Source organism: Seriola dumerili, unplaced genomic scaffold (assembly GCF_002260705.1).
Source record: "Seriola dumerili isolate Sdu_G_001 unplaced genomic scaffold, Sdu_1.0 BDQW01001040.1, whole genome shotgun sequence".
Classification (NCBI taxonomy): Eukaryota; Metazoa; Chordata; class Actinopteri; order Carangiformes; family Carangidae; genus Seriola; species Seriola dumerili.
Genome location: NW_019175295.1, coordinates 588,411 through 609,266, shown reverse-complemented (window position 1 = coordinate 609,266; position 20,856 = coordinate 588,411). Strand labels below are relative to the sequence as shown.

Below are 20,856 nucleotides of genomic sequence, written 5' to 3'. Positions count from 1 at the left end.
ATTGTAGATACTGTAGATACTGTGGATACTGTAGATACTGTAAATACTGTAGATACTGTAGATACTATAAATACTGTAGAGATTGTAGATGCTGCAGATGCTGTAGATACTGTAGATACTGTAAATACTGTAGATACTGTAGATACTATAAATACTGTAGATATTGTAGATGCTGTAGATGCTGTAGATACTGTAAATACTGTAGATACTGTAAATGCTGTAGATACTGTAAATACTTTAGATGCTGTAGATACTGTCGATACTGTGGATACTGTAAATACTGTAGATACTTTAGATACTGTGGATACTGTAGATGCTGTAGTTACTGTAGATGCTGTAGATACTGCAGATGCTGTAGATGCTGTACATATGTTCTATGTTGACTTGTTCTTCATTGGAATACTAATAATCTAATACTCCCTGTGGAAACTGTCAACTGTTTGGTCCAAACCAAGCCCCTAAGTTAACCCTGCATCAAAGATGGAGGAGTAATTGATTAAATTTGAATAATACTTTCTCCTACATCATCTGTACATTCACACCAGGTGCAGCATTAATCAGTTACACAGAGACTCACAGGGACAAACTGGAGAGTACTCATCTGTCCACCAGGGGGGGCTATGATCTGCTGTGCAGAAAGAAGAGTGAGAAGAAGAAGAAGAAGAAGAAGAACTCCCAGAAGTCCTCTGTCAACTGAAGCAGACTCCACAAACTGAACCGGTCGTTGTGACAGAAACATGGCGGCCTTCAGTAAATATGTGACTGCGAAGAACTCCTCGATAGCAGGTGGCGTTTTACTGGTTTTATACCTGCTGAAGCACCGACGACGGACGGCCAGGCAGGACGGGTAAGTGGGCGGAAGTACGGAGAGAAAAGGTGTAAAAACTCAGGTCTTCAGGTGAGTCTGTGACGACTGTTAGGATGCTAATTAGCAGCTGCTACCTCCCAGTCTGACAGGTGACAGCGACCTGCTGCTGCCGCCGGGCCGTTTCACCGACCCGCTAAAATCCCGGTTCAGTCTCCGATCAACGAAGGTCTGAGCTCCGAGGAAAGATGGCGGATCAGTGTGACTGAGTCAGTGTGAACGAGTCTGTCGGTGGTTTGAACTCTGACAGTTTCTGTCTCTTCTGATCAATACATTCAATTTAAAATGATCAGTTCAATCTGTCGTCACTTGTAACACAGCACTCCCTTGTAACAACACTGCTTATAACATAAGAACAAGTGATAGAGCATGTCAGTAACTGTTAATAAATACTTTAAAAATATGTTTAACGGGGAGAAAACAAATCATTAACTCTGAGACCTGTTTATAGTCAGAGTGATTATAACCAGGAATATATACATTAAACTGTCATCATCTCTCTGTGTTTAAAATCTTCACTGCCAGGATATTTTTTCACTCAATAAATATATTAACAGAACCGTGACTGTTGTCATGGAGATTCATCACTGTCTCTGTTTCATCAGTGGAGCAAAAGAGAAAAAATAACCAACATTAAAATTGTTTATGGATCAAATTACCTCACAGGAATATCTGTTATCTGAACTTCAGCAGGTCCATGCAAAGACCAATATTACCATAAAGATGATTTGCATTATTGTTCACAATAGGCCAACACAGCCAGAGACATAAGTTTTATTATTGATGAGAGATAATGGCATCTGACATGAAGGAGGGGATGATCTGTGTCCAGGGACAGTCCATTAATCACGTTCTTTAATTGAGTTTTATAATCTGTCTGATTTGATTCATGTTCTTTCTTTGCAGAAGAAAAGGAGGCTCAGATCTATTGCTGAACACTGAGGTAAGTCTGAGGCTCATAAAGGTTCAGTAGAGTCAGTAGAGTCTGTTCAGTAGAATCACCTGTGTTGTTTCTATTCATACAGAAAGATGGAAGCAGAAAAGACAGAGCAGTGGTGGACAAGGTTTTCTTCCTCCGAATCCTCCGGATTCTGCGGATCATGGTTCCTCGACTCTTCTGCAAGGAGGTAAGACTCTGATGTTAATATATTCTTAAAATTAATGTTTATACTTCCAGCTGTAGTCCAGATGTTTTCAGTGGTTGAACCTCATCAGTGAAGGACAGGGAGACAAATCTCAGGGGTAAAGAGCGGGCAGATGTTTATGTTAATGAGGTAATTCAACTGATTTTAACTTTTTGTGGTAAAATCATCAGACACAAATTATTGTAATCGTTAAATCTGAGTGTATGAGCAGATCTTTAAAGGTCCAGAGCAGTTCATTAGCAGAGCAGCAGCAGCTTTAGTGTTTCCTCTCTGTCAAATAGGACTCAGTCAGCACAGTGTTTGTAGCTACACGTGTAAAAAGTGTAATAAAGTTGAGGTGATGTGTGTGTGTGTGTGTGTGTGTGTGTGTGTGTGTGTGTGTGTGTGTGTGTGTGTTTGTGTGTGTATATAAGGCAGCAACAGGTCCAGGTGAGGAGCTTCAGTTAATGAGGACAAATGTGATCTCAGAGACTCTGAGCTTCATGATTGTTGGTGTCAGATGGGTGAAAATCAAAAAGCTCTGAATAGATCAGATGGGTCAAAGGTCAGAGGTCAGCGAAGCAGGGACAGACTGGTTGAACTATGCTGAGCAGAGTCTGGACAGTTAAGTGGAAAAACCACAAAACTAAAGTCGTCTCTAACTGGTTTTAGCAACATGACAGTGAGTTCAGTGAACTTCAGTGACTGGAAAGTTTAGTCTTTCTAACATTTGAACTGATTGTGGTTTATATCTGTGATAAGAGAATATTGTCTGATCATATCAACCTTATTGATTAATTAAAGACACACTGAGGGTCTCCCACTTTAAACTGTGTTAAACTGTGTTAGAAGCTTTTAGCAAACATAGAAAGTCTGTTGTAAGGACGCTCAGCATACAGCAGGTGATGTCACAGGAAGTTTCACTAAGTGATGTTAAACTTCTATCTGTTTAGTTCCTGTTTGTCTGTGCAGAGAGTTCAGATCATAAAACATATAAACATTTTATTAAGAGTTATTAAGAGGGGCCCTTAGACACAGAGAGCGGGGCCCTTTGACACAGATTCATGGGCTCCAGAAGCCAAGGTCACAGTCACATGGCTCCTCTCTTCAGTATTATCCGATCAGTGCAGCAGATATGAGTCAAGGGCAGGAGATAAGAGACTTATGATGTGCAGAGTTTCACAGGCTGGACTCACTCTGGACTTGTTGTCATCATCACAGACCGGATACCTTATCCTTATCGCCGCCATGTTGGTGGCCAGGACCTACTGTGACGTGTGGATGATCCAGAACGGCACCATGATTGAAAGGTCAGAGTCTGTCTACATCATGACTGTTGAAGGTTTTATTTTGGGTTTTGTGTTTTATCCTGTTGCAGCCATGACAGCTCTGTTAGTGCTTTATGTCCACATGTGAACAAGTCCACACCTGACTGACAGGTGAGCAGTGTGAGTGTGAGGACAATGACAGACTCAGGACTGGATGTAAAACAGTACAGAGACCTGTCAGCATTTAAATCAAGCTCCAACCTCCAGACTGAAACATAAAGCTAAAAGCTGCAGTTCCTCTAATGACCACTAGAGTCTGGCTCCAACAGTGAGTCAGTCCCCATAGACTCCCATGTTAAAATGTCCAACTTTACAGCAGAAATAAACATGATTACAGCCTGGTACAAAAACTGTTTTGGTCTCTAGAGATAATTTCCTCCTTCGTGACACCTGTTTATATAACTCACCTGTTTACATTTTATCAAGGACTAAAGTTATGGAGGACTGAGGGCGTGGCCTCTTTGAGTGACAGGTCGGTGAGCGTATGCTTGTCACAGATCAAACCAAAGTCTCAGCTCTCCACACACGCTTCTCCTCTTTGACCATTTTTGGATTAGCTGGGAGTTAGGGGCGGAGTCAGACACTGCCAAGTTGGTAACAGTGAGGCAGCTCACTCTGAGCTTCAGAAACCTGTGGGTGACGTCCATCTTTATTTACAGTCTGTGGTTCAGACCCATGAGTCCTCAGTATATTACATTATTACATGGCCTTCATTTGAGCTCAACTACTCACTTGTAGAGTTTCTTGACCTGTCAGTCCTCAGACCTCCCCTGAGGTTCCTGCTACAGTAGGAGTCTCCAGAACTACATTTACCATGAAGACAGAGCATCACTGTCAACAACTAATGACGTCTGTCAAGTGGCTCCAGACCATAAAGACCAAAAGCTACAACTTCAGATTTTACCTCAGAGATGAGTTCATGTAGAATGAATATGTTTTTAACTCAGTCTACCACCAGTGTCACACTGTGACCTTTTATAGAGCAGTAACTGTTATTATTATTATTATTATTATTATTATGTCATTCTCTTCTTGTTCAGTGACATTACAGTGACAGATGGACTGTCCCATCATGCATTGCTGTTTGATTGTGTGCAGGAACTGATGACTTTGTTCTGACTCTCCACAGTGGTATAATAAGCAGAGACATGAGTCTGTTCAAGAAGCACTTTTATTCCTACATATCAGTCATACCAGGGGTAACTGTCCCAACACCGAGAACCACCATGAACCATTAACACTGTAACGTGGCTGTGTGAGTGTTCTGTTGGGCTTCTTCATCCTGCACAGCTTCACACTGACCTGTGGGTTTTAACAGGAGCTCAAATTAATCAAAATTAAAACAATTAACACTGGAAAACATGGAGTTCCATTCAATTTATGTTATCTATTTATAAATGTGCATTTCTTCTGACGTCAGTGAGCGTGATGTTTCAGGAGTTTCTCTTTGGTGTCTAATTAAATAATGAGACATTAATCAGATAAAGTAGTGATGGGAGGAAACTCTATGACTGTCGGATTATTATCAGCTTTAAAGTCACAGGTCAGTGTCTGATGGATTCATCAATTTAAAGCCATAACGTTTTATATCAGCATCATGGTATATTTAAATTCAACAGCAACGTAAACTGTTCACTGTGTTATTGTAGAGGTCACAGGTGATGATGATGATGATGACGAGGATGATGAAGATCAGTGGTCTGCGGACACATTAAGCCGCAGTCAGTGTGTGAATGATTTAATGATATCAATATAATGAATATAAAATCTGTCATTAAGACAAAGTTAATGCAGAATTTATCTTGTGTTCATCATCATCTTCATCTTCATCATGGCCAACAGCTTGCTGCGGGGATTTTTCAGTTGAAGATATTTGTGAGTGAGATGTGTCGTCACATGGAGCAGAGCAGGTCGTCTGATATTAATTAAGTTATAGATGAACGAGTGACGACGTCCAAACCTGGTGATCTGACAGAAGCGTTCGTTTTAGTTCGTCAGACAGTTCAATGGTTCATTTAAAATGGAAGTAATGGTTTCTTCACAATAAGACTACCTTTATAAAGGCTTTATGAGTGGTTTATAACTAGTTTATTAGCCTGTTTACACTTTATAAATCCTTTATAAGTGTATAAGTCTTATTGTAGTGTGGTACCAAAGTAAGTACATTTTAACATTACATTTTTAACAGCTGGAACTGCTGCTGCAGGTGAATACTCAGTTTGTCTGGTTCTCTACAGGAACTCTGTGTTTTGTCCATAAGTAGAAACTTCATCAGTAACTCAGAGTCTTTGATTCTCTCTGGATTATAACGTTCCTGTTGCTTGATTTAGAGCTGACTTTATTTTATTCTATTATTAGGAGTAAAACTTGTCACTGCATTCACTGTTTGTTCTAATGAATTCAGTTACAAAACAATGTTGGTCGTGCAGTGACATCAGGTGGGGGGGGGGGGGGGGGGGGGGGGGTCAGAGCTATAAATTGAATGTTCCTTGTATTAACTGTCAGGACTCCACTGTCACAGTCTGATTCCTGTCAGTGAGATGTTGTTGTCGATGTTGAATTGGTTCCTCAGGACATTGAATTGATGAAGCTTCAGTATCTGTCCCTCTGACCCCAACCCCCCACCTCCCCTTCTGTGATGTTGGCTCATCTCTCTGCATGTTGTGGTTTGCAGTGCAATTATCGGTCGCTCCACAAAAGATTTCAAGATCTACTTGTTCAGCTTTATCAAATTCATGCCACTTGTAAGTGTGTTTTTGTTAACTCTTCCTTTTGAAACACTTTTTGAAGTGTTGTCTTAATTATTACATATGTTTATATGTTTACATAGTGCTCTGTAAAGTCTGTAGTTCAGTGTTTCTGAAGAGTACAGAGGAGACCCTGACATTTATAATTACACTTACTAATTTACTGTAACACTAAATGTCCATTGAATCATTTCATGCATTTATAAATACAGTAGAACCATTGACATGATCATTGTTCTGAGCTAACACGTCTGTCACTGTTTAATGGCTGGAAATACTCTGTTTCTATTGTAAACAAAAGCAAAAGACAAGACAATAACTCATAGTGTCAGTATATCCTGACGTGTGTGTGTGGGGGGGATCAGTGGCACAGAGGACTAATATATCGAACTCATTAATAGGATAAATTGATTACTGTTTTGTTTACAATAAGACAAACAGATTGTTTTCAGCCTGGTGAAGTTTTCTTTGCTCTTTTAAATTATATTCTGCATGTGCATGTCCTTTACTCCCTGTCCTCTACTAAAACAAAGAATCAGCATGTCCTCTCTTACTGTCTGACTGTAACTCTGACTGACTCTGACTATGTCTGACTGACTCTGACTGACTGTGTCTCTGACTGACTGTGACTCTGACTGACTCTGACTGACTGTGTCTCTGACTGACTGACTCTGACTATGTCTGACTGACTCTGACTATGTCTGACTGACTGACTGTGTCTCTGACTGACTGTGTCTCTGACTGACTGTGACTCTGACTATGCCTGACTGACTCTGACTATGTCTGACTGACTGACTGACTCTGACTGATTGTCTCTGACTGACTGATTGTCTCTGACTGACTGTAACTCTGACTGACTCTGACTATGTCTGACTGACTGACTGTGACTCTGACTGACTGTGACTCTGACTGACTGTGACTATGTCTGACTCTGACTGACTGTGTCTCTGACTGATTCTGACTATGTCCAACTGTGCCTCTGAATGACTGTGACTCTGACTGACTCTGACTATGTCTGACTGTGACTCTGACTGTTGTCTGACACTTGTCTCTGTGTGACCGGCTCGTTGCAGATTGCCTTGGTGAACAACTTCCTGAAGTTGGGCCTGAACGAATTGAAGCTGAGGTTTCGAGAGAGGCTCACAAAGAGTTTATATGACCAGTACCTGCAGTGAGTACTGCAGCAGAATCACAGCTGCTGTCCCACCACTCACTCAGTCAGATTTAATTTAATGTGGTTAATAAGTAAATTAAATTTAAAGTCAGTCAGTCATTTCATTTAATGTATTTAATAATTAAATTTAAATTAAGTCATTTTATCTATAACATAATTTATCAAACAGACACCTGAGCAGCAAATGAGACAATTATAGATACTGATTAATACTGATTTTATTGGTTTAATGTGGTTGCAAAGATCTGTTGTTGGTCAACATTAGTACTCTGGGAAACGTGGACACTTAAACTATTATTTGATTTAATAATTGATTAAAAAGATAAATAACAAATCGATAGATAAGCAGAATAATCATCTAGTGTTGTGACTGTGTAACTGACCTGAGATATAAGATACACAATCAGCCTGGTGCATTGAAAACAGTACAGAAAACAAATGGCTCATGAAGTCAGTCATAGCTATGGATTCTCTGGTTCTGACTGTCACATGTAGAACCTGGTCTTGTGTGGGGCCTGGTCTCTGAGTCTTGTGTTCTGGCTCCGCAGAGGTTTCACCTACTACAAAATGGGAAACCTGGACAACCGGATAGCCAACGCAGACCAGCTGCTGACACAGGACGTGGAGAAGTTCTGCAACAGTGTGGTGGACCTGTACTCCAACCTCAGCAAGGTACTGACTGTGTATACTGTCAGCTGAGACTTGATCCGGTTCAGGATCAGGAAGTCCAGGAGTCATAGATCAGAGAGGAAGGATCATCACTCCATCAGGTCACCTCTGATCTATGACTCACTGCAGCCAGACTGTAGAGGGTCAGTCCAAGACTGGACAAATAGATCCTCCATAGATCGTTTATAGACTCTGTGTGTTCAGGGGCCAGTTGCAAAAAACACCTTAAGTTTTCTTGTCACTTAAGGTTGAATTTCTCCTTAGCTGAGGGATTTACTTAAGGGTGTTGCACAGAATCAAAGGTTTCATTTGTTAAGGAAAACATTTTTACAGCAGTGAAGGAGATTTTACAGCGATAAAATTCTACAGTTTCCATGGAGACCGTTTGTTTGCTGGCAGTAGCGCTTGTGACAGCGGTGAACATCTCACCTGTATCGTCTCACAGAAGAAGGAAAGTGGAGTGATCAAATCATCAATAACTGCTGATCAAATCTATAGAGTAAAATCAATAAATCCATTCCTCTGGTTGAGGCTCCATCAGGTTCAAACTCTTGTTGGGACGTTCCTCCTCTTCATCTCTCACCATGAACTCAGACATGTTGAGTTCAGAGACGATCAGAGGAACCTGAAGGTTTCTCTTTAGTTCGGTCTCTAAGGTCTTTTACAGTTTAATGACTTTAAGTGTTTCCTTAAGTATCAGACTGAGATCAGGAGAAACCTTAAATACTTAAGTGAATATATTAAGGAATCCTTAGGGAGAAGACTTAAGGGTGTTCTGTGCAACAGATTTTATTATTTCTGTTTTATTTTTATGTTATTTGTATTTTATTTTAAGGAAATCTTAACTTAAGGTGTTTTGTGCAGCTGGCCCCAGATGTTTTAGAAAGACCTGAATCCACAGACTTGACCCAGACAGAGCAGGTGAGCTGTGTTGTTGTATTTCATCATGTGTAAACATGGATATGTAAACATCCTCATTTGGTCTGAGGGAGAGGTTACATGAGGTCATTGAACCAGGTTTACCCACAGATACACGAGTCCGTTCATACATCATGATGATTCAGAGCAGACCAGCTGAGGTGACCCAGGGTCATCTGAAGTCCTCCTCTGTTGTATAGACCTCACTGAATTTATTATCTAGCAGCATCATCTCCAGCTGTGTGTCCTCTGTCCTGCAGCCTCTGTTGGACATCGGTCTGTACATCTTCAAGCTGACAAGTGCCATCGGTGCTCAGGTGAGAAGATCACAGAAACACAGATTATCTCCAGCTGCTTCTTCTTCTGCAGGTTTTCTTCAGTCTGTGGAAATAGACCACTTCTTCTTCTTCTTCTTCTTCTACTACTTCTTCTCCTCTTTTTCCTCCTCCTCCTTCGTCGTCGTCTTCTCCTTCTCTTTCTCCTCCTCCTCCTCCTTCTTCTTCTTCCTCAGATTTCACCATCATCCTGCATCTTTTTAAACTGAATCTGCACAGGAGAGAAAATGTGTTTCATGTAATCACGGTCTTTACTACACACATCCTACAGTGACAAACAGGAAGTGATGTCATTGTGTTAACCCCCCTCCCCAGGGCCCAGCCATCATGATGGCCTACCTGCTGATCTCTGGTCTGTTCCTGACCAGACTGAGGAGGCCAATAGGAAAGATGACAGTGACGGAGCAGCGCTACGAGGGAGAGTACCGCTACGTCAACTCCCGCCTCATCACCAACAGGTAAAACACCTGCAGCAGCTCAGACTCTTGTCGCTGTTCACTGGAACACTGTAACATGTGGGTATGTCTTCTTCCTCTTCAGTGAGGAGATCGCCTTCTACAACGGGAACACGAGGGAGAAACAGACCATCCACTCCACCTTCAAAAAGCTGGTGAGTCCCGGTTTGACAGTGTTTAGCCTCCATGACCAGGTCCTCTGTCACCTATGACCTCTGACCTCTGACTGCTGTTGCTGGGTATAGTCAGGAGTGTGTTGTGGTACCTGTAACCCCACCCACCAGTGATGTCACAGTGTCCTGGTGTAGTCCTCTACGACACAGCAGCAGGGAGAGAAGTTAAAGCACTGGAGCATCAGTGTTGTCATTGGTTATAAACCAGAGACACATGATGTACAACATCTGGCTGCATCACGTGTATGACAACCACAGAAATATCAGGTTTTATTCTGAAAGGAACAGAACTTTATTATATTATATTGTATTATATTATAGAATATTATATTATATTATAGAATATATTATATTTTATATTTGTAAGAGATGCTATGACAGTGTAGATTGTCTGTCCTCATCACTGTGTGTTTTCCTTTATTTATTTCATCCTGCAGGTGGATCACCTACACAACTTCATCTTCTTTCGTTTCTCCATGGGGTTTGTGGACAGTATAATAGCCAAGTGTAAGAAGATATGTTTCTTAATTTAATTAACTATATTCAGGTCAAATCATTGGAATGTATTAATTTGCTTTACTAAAAGTAAGTATAAAAAAGTAAACATTTCAACAAACAACAAATAAAAGAAACATACAAACACATAAATATTAGTTTTGTTTTTTCGACACCGACTAACAGACACAGATTCATATTTTCCGTTTAATCTAAATGTGGATCCATAATTTAAATAAATTAGATTTAGTTTCCTTTAATTATACATAATGTTTTATATGGAACAGGACTTGGTGTTAACACTGATACTGATTCCTGTGATTAAGTTGGGTCTTCTTTCCCTCTCCCTCTCTCTCTGTCTCCCTGTCTCTCTGTGTCTGTCTCTCTCTCCCTCTTTCTCTCTCTCTCTCTCCCTCTCTCTCTGTCTCTCTCTCCCTCTCTGTCTCTGTCTCTCTCCCTCTCTGTCTCTGTCTCTCTGTTCTCTCTCTCTCTCTCTGTCTCTCTCTCTGTCTCTCTCTCTCTCTCTGTCTGTCTCTCTGTCTCTGTCTCTCTCTCCCTCTCTGTGTCTCTCTCTCCCTCTCTGTCTCTCTCCCTCTCTGTCTTCTCTCTCTCTCTCTCTCTCTCTCTCTGCAGACCTGGCCACTGTGGTGGGTTACCTGGTGGTCAGCCGGCCATTCCTAAATCTGTCCCACCCCCGACACCTGCACAGCACACACTCTGAGCTGCTGGAGGTTAGACACATACACACACACACACACACACACACACACACACACACACACAGAGAGAGAGAGGTCGGGTCTTGTATGTATGACACCGACCTGTCAGACCAGTCCACAACCAGGTCGTCTGGTTCTTATTCCAGTGACCCTGTCTCTAAATACAGACACACTGAAGGTTTCTGGTAGAAACATGTGGAACAGTGTGAAGCCTGTTTCAGAGCTGTGATGTTGTAGTGATGTGACCTAATCTGGATACTGCAGGACTATTACCAGAGTGGGAGGATGCTGCTGAGAATGTCCCAGGCCCTGGGCAGGATTGTACTGGCTGGTCGAGAGATGACCCGCCTCTCAGGGTGAGTGATGTAAAACACTGACACTGCTCATTTTACCTGTCCTCACAGCTGCTGTCATTGTCCGGTACTGATAATATCATCTCTCTGAATGAGACTGACCCAGGATCTGTTCTGATCAATTACATCTTCATCTGATTCATGTTGTCTCAGGTTCACGGCTCGCATCACTGAACTCATGAAAGTCCTGAAAGAGCTGAATGCTGGGAAATATGAGCGCACCATGGTCTCCCAGCAGGAGAAGGGTACACATGACTCCTAATCACAGATATGTGTATATATATATCTATATAGATATATATTCATATTAAATAACTGCAGCTGTTTGTTCCTTCGCCTCAGAGTTGGACGCTGCAGAGAAACTCGTCCTGGTGCCTGGAAGTGGTCAAATTATCAACAGAGACAACATCATCAAGTAAGTCAGGCTCTTATTGGACACTTTAATATAAAATATAATTTATTTTTCTGAACTCAGTTGATTGATGTTTATTTTTAGGTTTGACCACACTCCACTAGCTACACCCAACGGAGACGTCCTGATCAGAGACCTCACATTTGAGGTAAAGCTCTCATCATCATCATCATCATCATCATTATGAGATAGGTGAACTGGGATTCACTGAATCAATGAATTAGTTTGAAATCTGGTTCAGTTTGTTTTATCAGGTAATGAGACAAGAAGAAGTCAGTGACCCTTTAGAACGATCCGTGTTTATGTATGAATTTATTTAAAACCTGATCAGATCTTTATCTAAGTTACAGTAAGGAACAAACACAATCTGTCTGAACTAACAACACACATTCAAACAGTCAGAGTGCAGCTGAAACAGTGTGTGAACCTCAACTAATGATATGAACAGAAGCTACAGGAGCCAGGAGTTATCAGACTCCAGGCTCCAGAATCATAAAACTGTAGATTCATGACTGAAACTATGTGACGCACAAAACCAGAAATATTCAGACACATTCCCTTCATCAGAATTATAAATTATATATTATATATATTATAAAGCCGTGCGTTCACATGGTTCCTCTTTATAAATCTCACTCATGTGAACGAGCCTCATTTCTATTCCCACAATTCTCCATAAATGGATGAAGACTCTCCCCTAATCAATCAGTTTGTATAGAAACAAGTGATCAGACACAGAGAAGAAAGACGAGACAGAAGAACAAACTGAGGTAAAAATATCATCAGTTTACTTCAGTACAATCACTCTGATGTAAAGTCCTGTTTCACTCTGAGCTTCATTTACTGGGACTAGAGTCTTAACGAGGCTCCAGAGGCTCCGACACTGAGATCAGTCAATATTAAAATATCAGACAGTTACACAAGGACTCACGATCAATAATAAGATATTAGACACAAACACAATTATCTCTGTTTATCAAATGTTAAATTATTATAAAACTTATAATGATGATAATGATCTGTGTAGAACTGTGTGTTCACATGTCACAGGAAGTGAGGTAACACTGTGTTTATGAAAACTAATTCATGAGCAGGAAATGGTGAATGCATGGTTTCTGTGTGTACACGTCATTTATGAATCAGACCCTGGAGTCAGTCAGTGAAACCAGACTGGAGGTTTAGAGGCTCAGACACTTTGACTTATAAAGAGGAACATCAGAGAGACTGAGGATGAAGAGTTCAGATCTTCATCAGTCCACAGTCACAGACTCTGTGTGTGTAGAAACCAGGTCGTTCTTACACGTGTGTGTGATTTTACAGGTGTGTGTTCAGGTGTGTCTCTGTCATGTTGTGTGATTGTGTCTCTGTTCTGAAGGTTCGGTCTGGTACCAATGTTCTTGTGTGTGGACCAAATGGCTGTGGAAAGAGCTCCCTGTTCAGAGTGCTGGGAGAGGTGAGAACCAGTTACTGTAGCTAACTGGGAACCAAAGCTAAACCAGTTTGTTCAGTAAATAGACACATTTTGAACATTTTGGTTTGTTTATTAATATAAAGTTACTCCACATGTGTTTACAGCTGTGGCCTCTGTTTGGAGGAAGCCTGACAAAACCTGAGAGAGGGAAGCTCTTCTACGTCCCACAGGTAAACATCCTCTGTAGGTCACGTCTTCACTCACACCTCAGACTCTCACGCCTCAGACTCTCACGCCTCAGACTCTCACGCCTCAGACTCTCACGCCTCAGACTCTCACGCCTCAGACTCTCACGCCTCAGACTCTCACGCCTCAGACTCTCACTTCAGACTCTCAAATCTCAGACTCTCACGCCTCAGACTCTCACGCCTCAGACTCTCACGCCTCAGACTCTCTCACCTCAGACTCTCACGCCTCAGACTCTCACTTCAGACTCTCAAATCTCAGATTCTCACACCAGATGTGTTTCAGCTGCAGTTATTTTAGTTATTATAGTTGTTATAGTTATAAGCAGCAACACGGTTTATGCTCAGGTAAAGTTGATCCATGACTCATGAGACCCAGATTCTGGATCAGGACATAACGTAGTGAAATCAGACACTGTTTCCATGACTACAGATACAGGTTTTACAGTGTGTTTGTACTGAATGTTTAGGGTTAAAATCTCAGGTCTGTTCAAACATCAAAGTTCAGTGATTTAAAATAAACTGTGAGAATTGAACTGATGGAGGAGGAGCTGAGTCTTCTGGTTCTGTGTCGGTCCAGAGACCCTACATGACTCTGGGCTCTCTGAGGGACCAGGTCATCTACCCCGACACCTATGAGGAGCAGAGGAGGAAAGGCATCTCTGATCAGGTGAACACCACACACACACACACACACACACACACACACACACCCTTACTTCACCTCCACTGCTGTGTGTGTGTTTCTAATTACAGTCATCATCTGTGTGTGTGTGTGTCCAGGTGTTGAAGGATTACCTGGACAACGTTCAGCTGGGTCACATCCTGGACAGGGAGGGCAGCTGGGACTCAGTCCAGGACTGGATGGACGTCCTCAGTGGAGGGGAGAAGCAGAGGATGGCTGTAAGGAAGCAGCACACACTCACATCAGAGTCACATCACTGACAACACGTCATTCTGTTAGTTTAGAAAAGATCATGATTGATTTTCAGATATCTGCAACAACAGTCGATGCTCCTGATTCCAGAGACGGACTGACCAGGACTGAATCACCAGTTTCTGTGCTGAATGTCTAATTAGCATCAACATGTCCCTGTTTCTGGAAGATGAAAAGTTATTTTTTAGTCTGTGTCAAACTCTCCTGGGCCTCGACCACAGAGGAACCTTCTCACGTAGCTCAGTGTTAAACTGTCTCTCAGTCCTGTGGTTGAGGGTTCAAATCCCACTGCTGCTTCAATCCCAGCTTCTCTTCATGATGTCTGATGATCATCTACACGACTTTAAATCCAACATGTGAACAGATGAACTTCCTGCCTTCATCTTTAGATCATTAGATCAAATCAGTCTGATCAATCAGGTGATCAGGTTTAAAGTCAAACCTAAAACATTAGAGATGGATGAGATTGAAACATTGAATTAAGAGTTAAATATATGTGACTCATTGATAAGGAGCTTGCTCTCAGAGCAAAGGTGAAAGGTTCAAACTGTGATTCACTTCACCAGGTTCCTGGTCTGAGTCTGTTCCTGTCTAGACCTGGTATCAACATCTGTCTCAGGTGATCCCATCACAGTGGTCAGCTCTAAGTTCAGGTGTTAACACCAGGTCTGAACAGGCCTCTGTCTCATGATGAAATGAAAACAAACACATTTCATTAACTAATGACAAACAGTCATCCACATGTTCCTGGTGCTGCTTCCAGACTTGTTTGTTTGTTTGTTTGTTTGTTTGTTTGTTTGTTTGTTTGTTTGTTTATGTTAATGAAGATGTTGGGGTCATTCAGTCATGAGACCATTGATCTTTTGTATCTGTTAAACTGTCAGAAAAACTGCATCAGTCACAGATTACTGGACCTTCATTAATGATTCTGGTTTTAGTTAATGATGATGATGATGATGTGTGTCTGTTGCTGTGCAGATGGCCAGACTGTTCTACCATAAACCTCAGTTTGCCATCTTGGATGAGTGCACCAGTGCAGTGAGTGTAGACGTGGAGGATTACATCTACAGCCACTGCAGGACGGTACGATACAACAACAACAACAACAACACAACACAACAAGAGTTACAGCAACACGACAACAACACACAACAACACAAGAGATACAACAACACATCAACAACATGACAAGAGATACAACAACACACACCACAAGCTCGTCACCTCCTCTTAGTCAAAGAAATCATGTTGAACAGTATTTTCTCATATTTCTCATTAATGAATTGAACTGAACAGATTAGCATGTCACGTGTTAGCTGTTGGTGTTTGAATGCCTCAGAGTGTGTGTGTGTGTCGTGTGTGTGTCGTGTGTGTGTCGTGTGTGTGTGTGTGTCCTGTGTGATGATTATTTTATGATGAAGCTGTTCATCAGATGTTAGAGTTCACAGTTCAGCCTGGTGACCGTGTGATGGAGAAGCTTCCTCTGTCACAGTCCTTGTTTGTACTTCAAGTTAACACAGTTATAACCTGTCTGATGTAGATGAGGGTCTCTTCCTGTTGATCTGGATCCAGTACTACCTGTGTTTTCTTTGATTGACAGGTGGGCATCACCTTGTTCACAGTGTCCCACAGAAAGTCTCTGTGGAAGCACCACAAGGTAAGAACAGATGGTTCCACTGCTTCACTGCAGGATGTCAGTTCACATACTCAAGGTATCCAGTAGTAAAACATGTCTGTCCACAGAGAACCACACCAGGTGAAGATGTGGGAAACGGTCAGGTTTTACTAAAGTGAAGATAATGACACTCGTTAACAGAAGAACAGTGTGCTAGACGGAGCTCGTTAACAGAAGTAACTGGACACCTGTTTTTCAGGCAGCTGTGTGTCTTTTCATGGTTACACACAGACGAGCTCGTTTAGATTGAGGTGTAGTTTTGTGTCAGTATGAGGAGTAAAGAGGTGACGCTGGAGTGAAAACTAGAAGTGACCTGGTCACTGAAGAATCTAACCCAGTACAGAGACGTTCCTCACTAACTAACTAACTGACTAACTAACTAACGAACGACCTGCTCACAGCTGCAGACTCTGGTTAGCTCATACCCATAATACACTCTGTCACAAACTCCTGCTGAACCAGATAAACTACTTGGTGTCACTCTGTTATCTTGGTTCAGGTCCGACCAGCTTCAGGTCTGTGACACCCTCCTGACACATGACACTTTCATGAAGTATCCATTATTTGATTTCAAACTGAATGTGCTGAAGTTCAGAGCCTGAGAAACAAAGTCTGATCACCTCTCCAGATACCTGTGGTGTGGACTGCATCAGCCCTAAACTGAGTTCACCCAGTGACTCACTGATGATGTGCAGGATGAAAATCTCTGTCATGTTGTTGCAGTCAGTTAAGTGATTTCTGTTACTGTCAGTCAGTCAGTCTGACACATGGATATACAGTCTGTGTACTTGGAGGCATGAATGTTCGCTTTTAAATGAGAAAACCAAAATCAGGAAACAGCTTGTTTCCTGGTTACCATTTAGAAAAAGGGAGACAAAAAATGGAAAGAGACAAAACAAACTGTTATCTGTTTTTCTGGGTCACCAAAAAAATTAACATAAAAATTGAGAAAGATCATTTGCGCACAGGTATTTCAATTCCTGATTTCAATTTCTAATCACATCAAGGAAAAACAGATGAGTTTATTTTGTAATTTTCCGTTTTTTGTTTCCTTTTTCTAAATGGTAACCAGGACACGTGTTGATTTTCTCATTTTCAAACACACGGACCGTCTTCGTTCAGTTTCACTGATCGTTTCATCAGCTTGACCTTTGTCTTTCTCTCATGCAGTACTATCTCCACATGGATGGCAGAGGAAAATACGAGTTCAAGCCCATCACAGAGGAGACGGTGGAGTTCGGCTCCTAACTGCTGAGGATATCCCAGAATGCACTGCTCTGATGAAACCAGTCCATTGATTCTTTGCACTCGAGACAGAAGTTATAGCTAAACCTAGAGAATAATGTTTTTAATCATTTGTAACTCTCAGCCTTGTTTCTCTTTTTATGGAAAGGATCTAACCATTAATTTGTTCAGTGTGATTATAAAACATCTGTAATTTATGTTGCCAACATCTGGGTGTGTTGTACACACTGGAGACGAGTGTGTGAAGTGAACAGCTGGAGTCAGAGCTCAGCTGTAATGTAGCTCAGTCTGGAGAGGAAACTGAGGAACCATGTTCCACAGTAAACTGGATACTGCAGTATGTACTGTAGTATATACTGCAGTATTACTATATATATATATATATATATATATATATATATGTGTATATGTGTGTGTGTAACAGTTATCATGAGTCATGAATCATCACAACCACAAAACCAGTCAGAACAGCAGAGACAACAGAAATCATTCCTTGTAAAACTGGCTTTAATTAAAATTAAAATGACCATTAGATCATGGTCTTCATCACATCATCATCAGATCATTTATCTCTAGATAATGTGATAATTAATCAGTAATAACGAGATGAAGGACCTAGGAAATCAACCACAGCTGCTGGAGCTCCAGGACAAACAGGAAGTGAACAACCTGGTTCAGAGACAGATGTTAGACCGACCTCTGACCCTCCAGTCGCTGTACGTAAACATTCCTCCTCTAATATGTTTGATGATTATCAATATTGTTAATCTGTCATTGATCTGTGGTGGGAGCTGACAGGTGGACCTGAGACCTGGTCTCTCTGATAAACAGTCATGTGACCAAACAACAGAGGAGGAGCTGAGAGTGGGCGGGGACTGTCAGGAAACAGGAAGTGATGTAAGCTTGCTCCACATTAGAGACACAGCTCGGTCTACAGTCACATGAACTTCACTCTGATCTGGTTTAAACTACAGTCATTAACTGATCAACGATCAAACACTTCATGAATAATTAATGAGCCAGTGAAGAGGGTCAGTCAGTTTATTCCTCTGTGGTTTGTTGTGATCAGCTCAGGTGAGGAAACTGAAGTGAAATCTGATTGGTGGATTAGCTCAGATGAAGCCACATGATTGGTCCATACTCAGAAAACATCAGAGATTCATTATTTTTATTAATTATTATTATTTTCATATTACAATCTGATAGTTAGCATTTCCCATGAATGAATTTCTGTTTGATTTAATATATTTCTGGGTGTTGGATGAAAAGTTGTTGATAATTATGTTAATTTGATTTAACAGGAGCTCAGTGGCTCTAAAGTGCAATGATGGCTTCTCTCAGTACGACATCAGACCCCCCCTCTGCCATGACCCCCCTGTCTATGTCACACTAATACACTGAATACACTGTAACTCTATGTGAGGATGGAGAGGAGCCTAGCTGTACCATGGTTTTGTAATAATACTGCATTAATAATAAAGTGTAGGAATAATGAGTTTTCATAAAGTCGTCTTTATTCTGTCTTCTGAGAGAGAAGAAGAGGAGGAGCGTGATGAAGGTGAAGATGAGGATGTCTGTAAAAGTGACTCCTTCACACAGACGTTTCACATTGGACTTGTTATTTTAATGAGGTGTTTCATTTTCTATGAGGTCAGGACATCAGGTCGTTACTGAAGGTGCTTCTTAGTTTGACCACGAGTTATTAATCTGATCAGCTTTGTCTCTAATTTGGAGAAACATCTGCAGAGTGATTGAAGAACTGGAACTGGACGCTGCTGCTTCTGGAGAAGATGAAGTTGAACTGTCCCTGTTCACTAAAGAAAAGGCGATTTTATTAAATGACATTTTATTTCTTCACAATCACCATCTTTTATTTTGGTTTAAGTTGAAGTAGAATGTGTGTGTGTGTGGAATATTTTATTTTATGTTTCCAGTGAAACCAGTTGAGAGGTGTGTAAATCATTGTCTGTAGCTGGTCTTTGACAGAAATGTCACTAAAGTGTTTGATAACAGACATCAGTCTCTAATCAGCTGATTTGAAACAGCTGTGTTCCCCCTCCCCCCTGCACTCAGAGGATGCCATGGTGATTGTAACTGCCAACTTACTGTACTGAATGAGACTTGAAATATACCTCTTGAACTGAGGCTTGCCAGTGAAATATCATAACTGTTATCACATGAAGGTATATATTTTCTGAGAGAGGAGACTCTGCTGAACGCAGGGATATAAATATTTGTCTGTGGTGTCAAACGCAGGAGGTGCAGTGATTTTAAAATTCCCTCACTTCCTGTTTTTCCCCTGATTTCCCGCTCTCAGTAGATGAGCAGGACGTGGACGATGACTATAACTTCACCTCTCACAGTTTATTAATGAAAGGAAGAAGTGATGACATCACAGTGACAGAGGACGACCAGCAGAGGAGAGGGTCAATGTACACAGGTGAATCAAAGCAACTGAAGCATTGCAAAGCAGGTTACTCCTCTCCTGACTGCCTGAGCCGAGCTTCGCTTCATGACTGATGACGTGTTCAAGTTACTCAAAGGCAAGTCTAACTATAAGTTTCAGTTTGACAGTGGATATTGGATGTATGGAATTGTAATATTACTGTGTATGTTTGTGTGTCAGTATGTATGTGTTTGTCTGTGTGTATGTATTAGTGTGTATTATAAATCTACAGGAAAATAAATGTGACGAGATTTCACATGCAGGTCACTACATGTAAAGTGCACTAATGCATTTTTGAGAGATGGAGCAATAATGGGCAACATGATCTACATATAATGCTAATCTACATGTTAAATGGGTCCAATAGGCTAATGACACTCAACATTGTCATTTGACAAAACAGTTTTAATAACTTTCATGTTTCATGTTCTGCACATTAAGCTCACAATTCAGATGGTTGCATTTCTCATTAATCCTTGTGGCCCCCTGTATTATGAATCACAGAAGCCCGAACGTGTGTGTGTGTGTGTGTGTGTGTGTGTGTGTGTGTGTGTGTGTGTGTGTGTGTGTGTGTGTGTGTGTGTGTGTGTGTGTGAGAGATGTCATGTCTTCCCCTCAAAGTCCATATCTGATTGACTTCCTGGATCACACTTGTCGTCTGGCTGTTCACCTAAAATCAACACAACAGGAAACAAGAAGTCAGAGTGAAACTAAAAGAAACAACAGTGTGTGTGTGTGTGTGTTACAGATGATGTGTCCCAAATATCTTTGTCTTTATGTTAACAAACAACCAGGAAGTGAACAGCTGTGGTCATGTGACAGTTTACATTAAACATGTGACACTGTAAATGCATCAGTAACATTTTTACAGGCTGATCAGTGAGAGTATGTTTTACAGTCTGTTTAACAGGTTCATGAGCTGAGCTCTGAATCAAAACTCACATCACTCCTGTAGCTGTGATGTAATAAAGTACACAGCCAATCAGAGAGTTAGTTACACAACATACAGAAGCAACAAGGTGTACATGTGTTTCTTTAGTAGTTAAATGTTTCACAGAGAATCAGCGTGAACACATGAACTCCACATGTCTGCACCGTTACACCAGCTGACAACATGTCTGTACAACCCT

At 41.2% G+C, this 20,856-nt stretch overlaps 2 protein-coding genes across 3 annotated transcripts in view; both read left to right on the top strand.

Annotated features, from left to right (window-relative positions):
• Positions 1-683: 683 nt before the first annotated feature.
• Positions 684-18,775, top strand: abcd3 (ATP binding cassette subfamily D member 3). Of its 2 annotated transcripts, none has more exons than XM_022766776.1 (23): positions 684-847; positions 1,772-1,808; positions 1,891-1,992; positions 3,211-3,299; positions 5,992-6,061; positions 7,138-7,235; positions 7,787-7,910; positions 9,086-9,142; positions 9,476-9,618; positions 9,701-9,770; positions 10,226-10,295; positions 10,917-11,014; positions 11,267-11,358; positions 11,509-11,600; positions 11,698-11,770; positions 11,852-11,915; positions 13,143-13,220; positions 13,343-13,408; positions 14,004-14,093; positions 14,207-14,326; positions 15,339-15,443; positions 15,961-16,017; positions 17,206-18,775. In XM_022766776.1, the coding sequence occupies exons 1-23, from the start codon at positions 738-740 to the stop codon at positions 17,281-17,283; spliced, it is 1,983 nt and encodes a 660-aa protein (XP_022622497.1). In that variant the 5' UTR covers positions 684-737; the 3' UTR covers positions 17,284-18,775. The 2 variants fall into 2 exon arrangements, with proteins under 2 accessions (XP_022622497.1, XP_022622498.1); XM_022766777.1 differs by lacking the exon at positions 5,992-6,061 and adding an exon at positions 4,447-4,516.
• Positions 18,776-20,798: 2,023 nt separating this feature from the next.
• The window catches only part of LOC111237621 (tartrate-resistant acid phosphatase type 5-like), a 5,863-nt gene continuing 5,805 nt past the window's right edge, over positions 20,799-20,856 (top strand). The window contains exon 1 of the mRNA XM_022766778.1: positions 20,799-20,856. This exon is cut by the window's right edge and continues 212 nt beyond it. The gene's annotated coding sequence lies outside the window, so the exon portion shown is untranslated.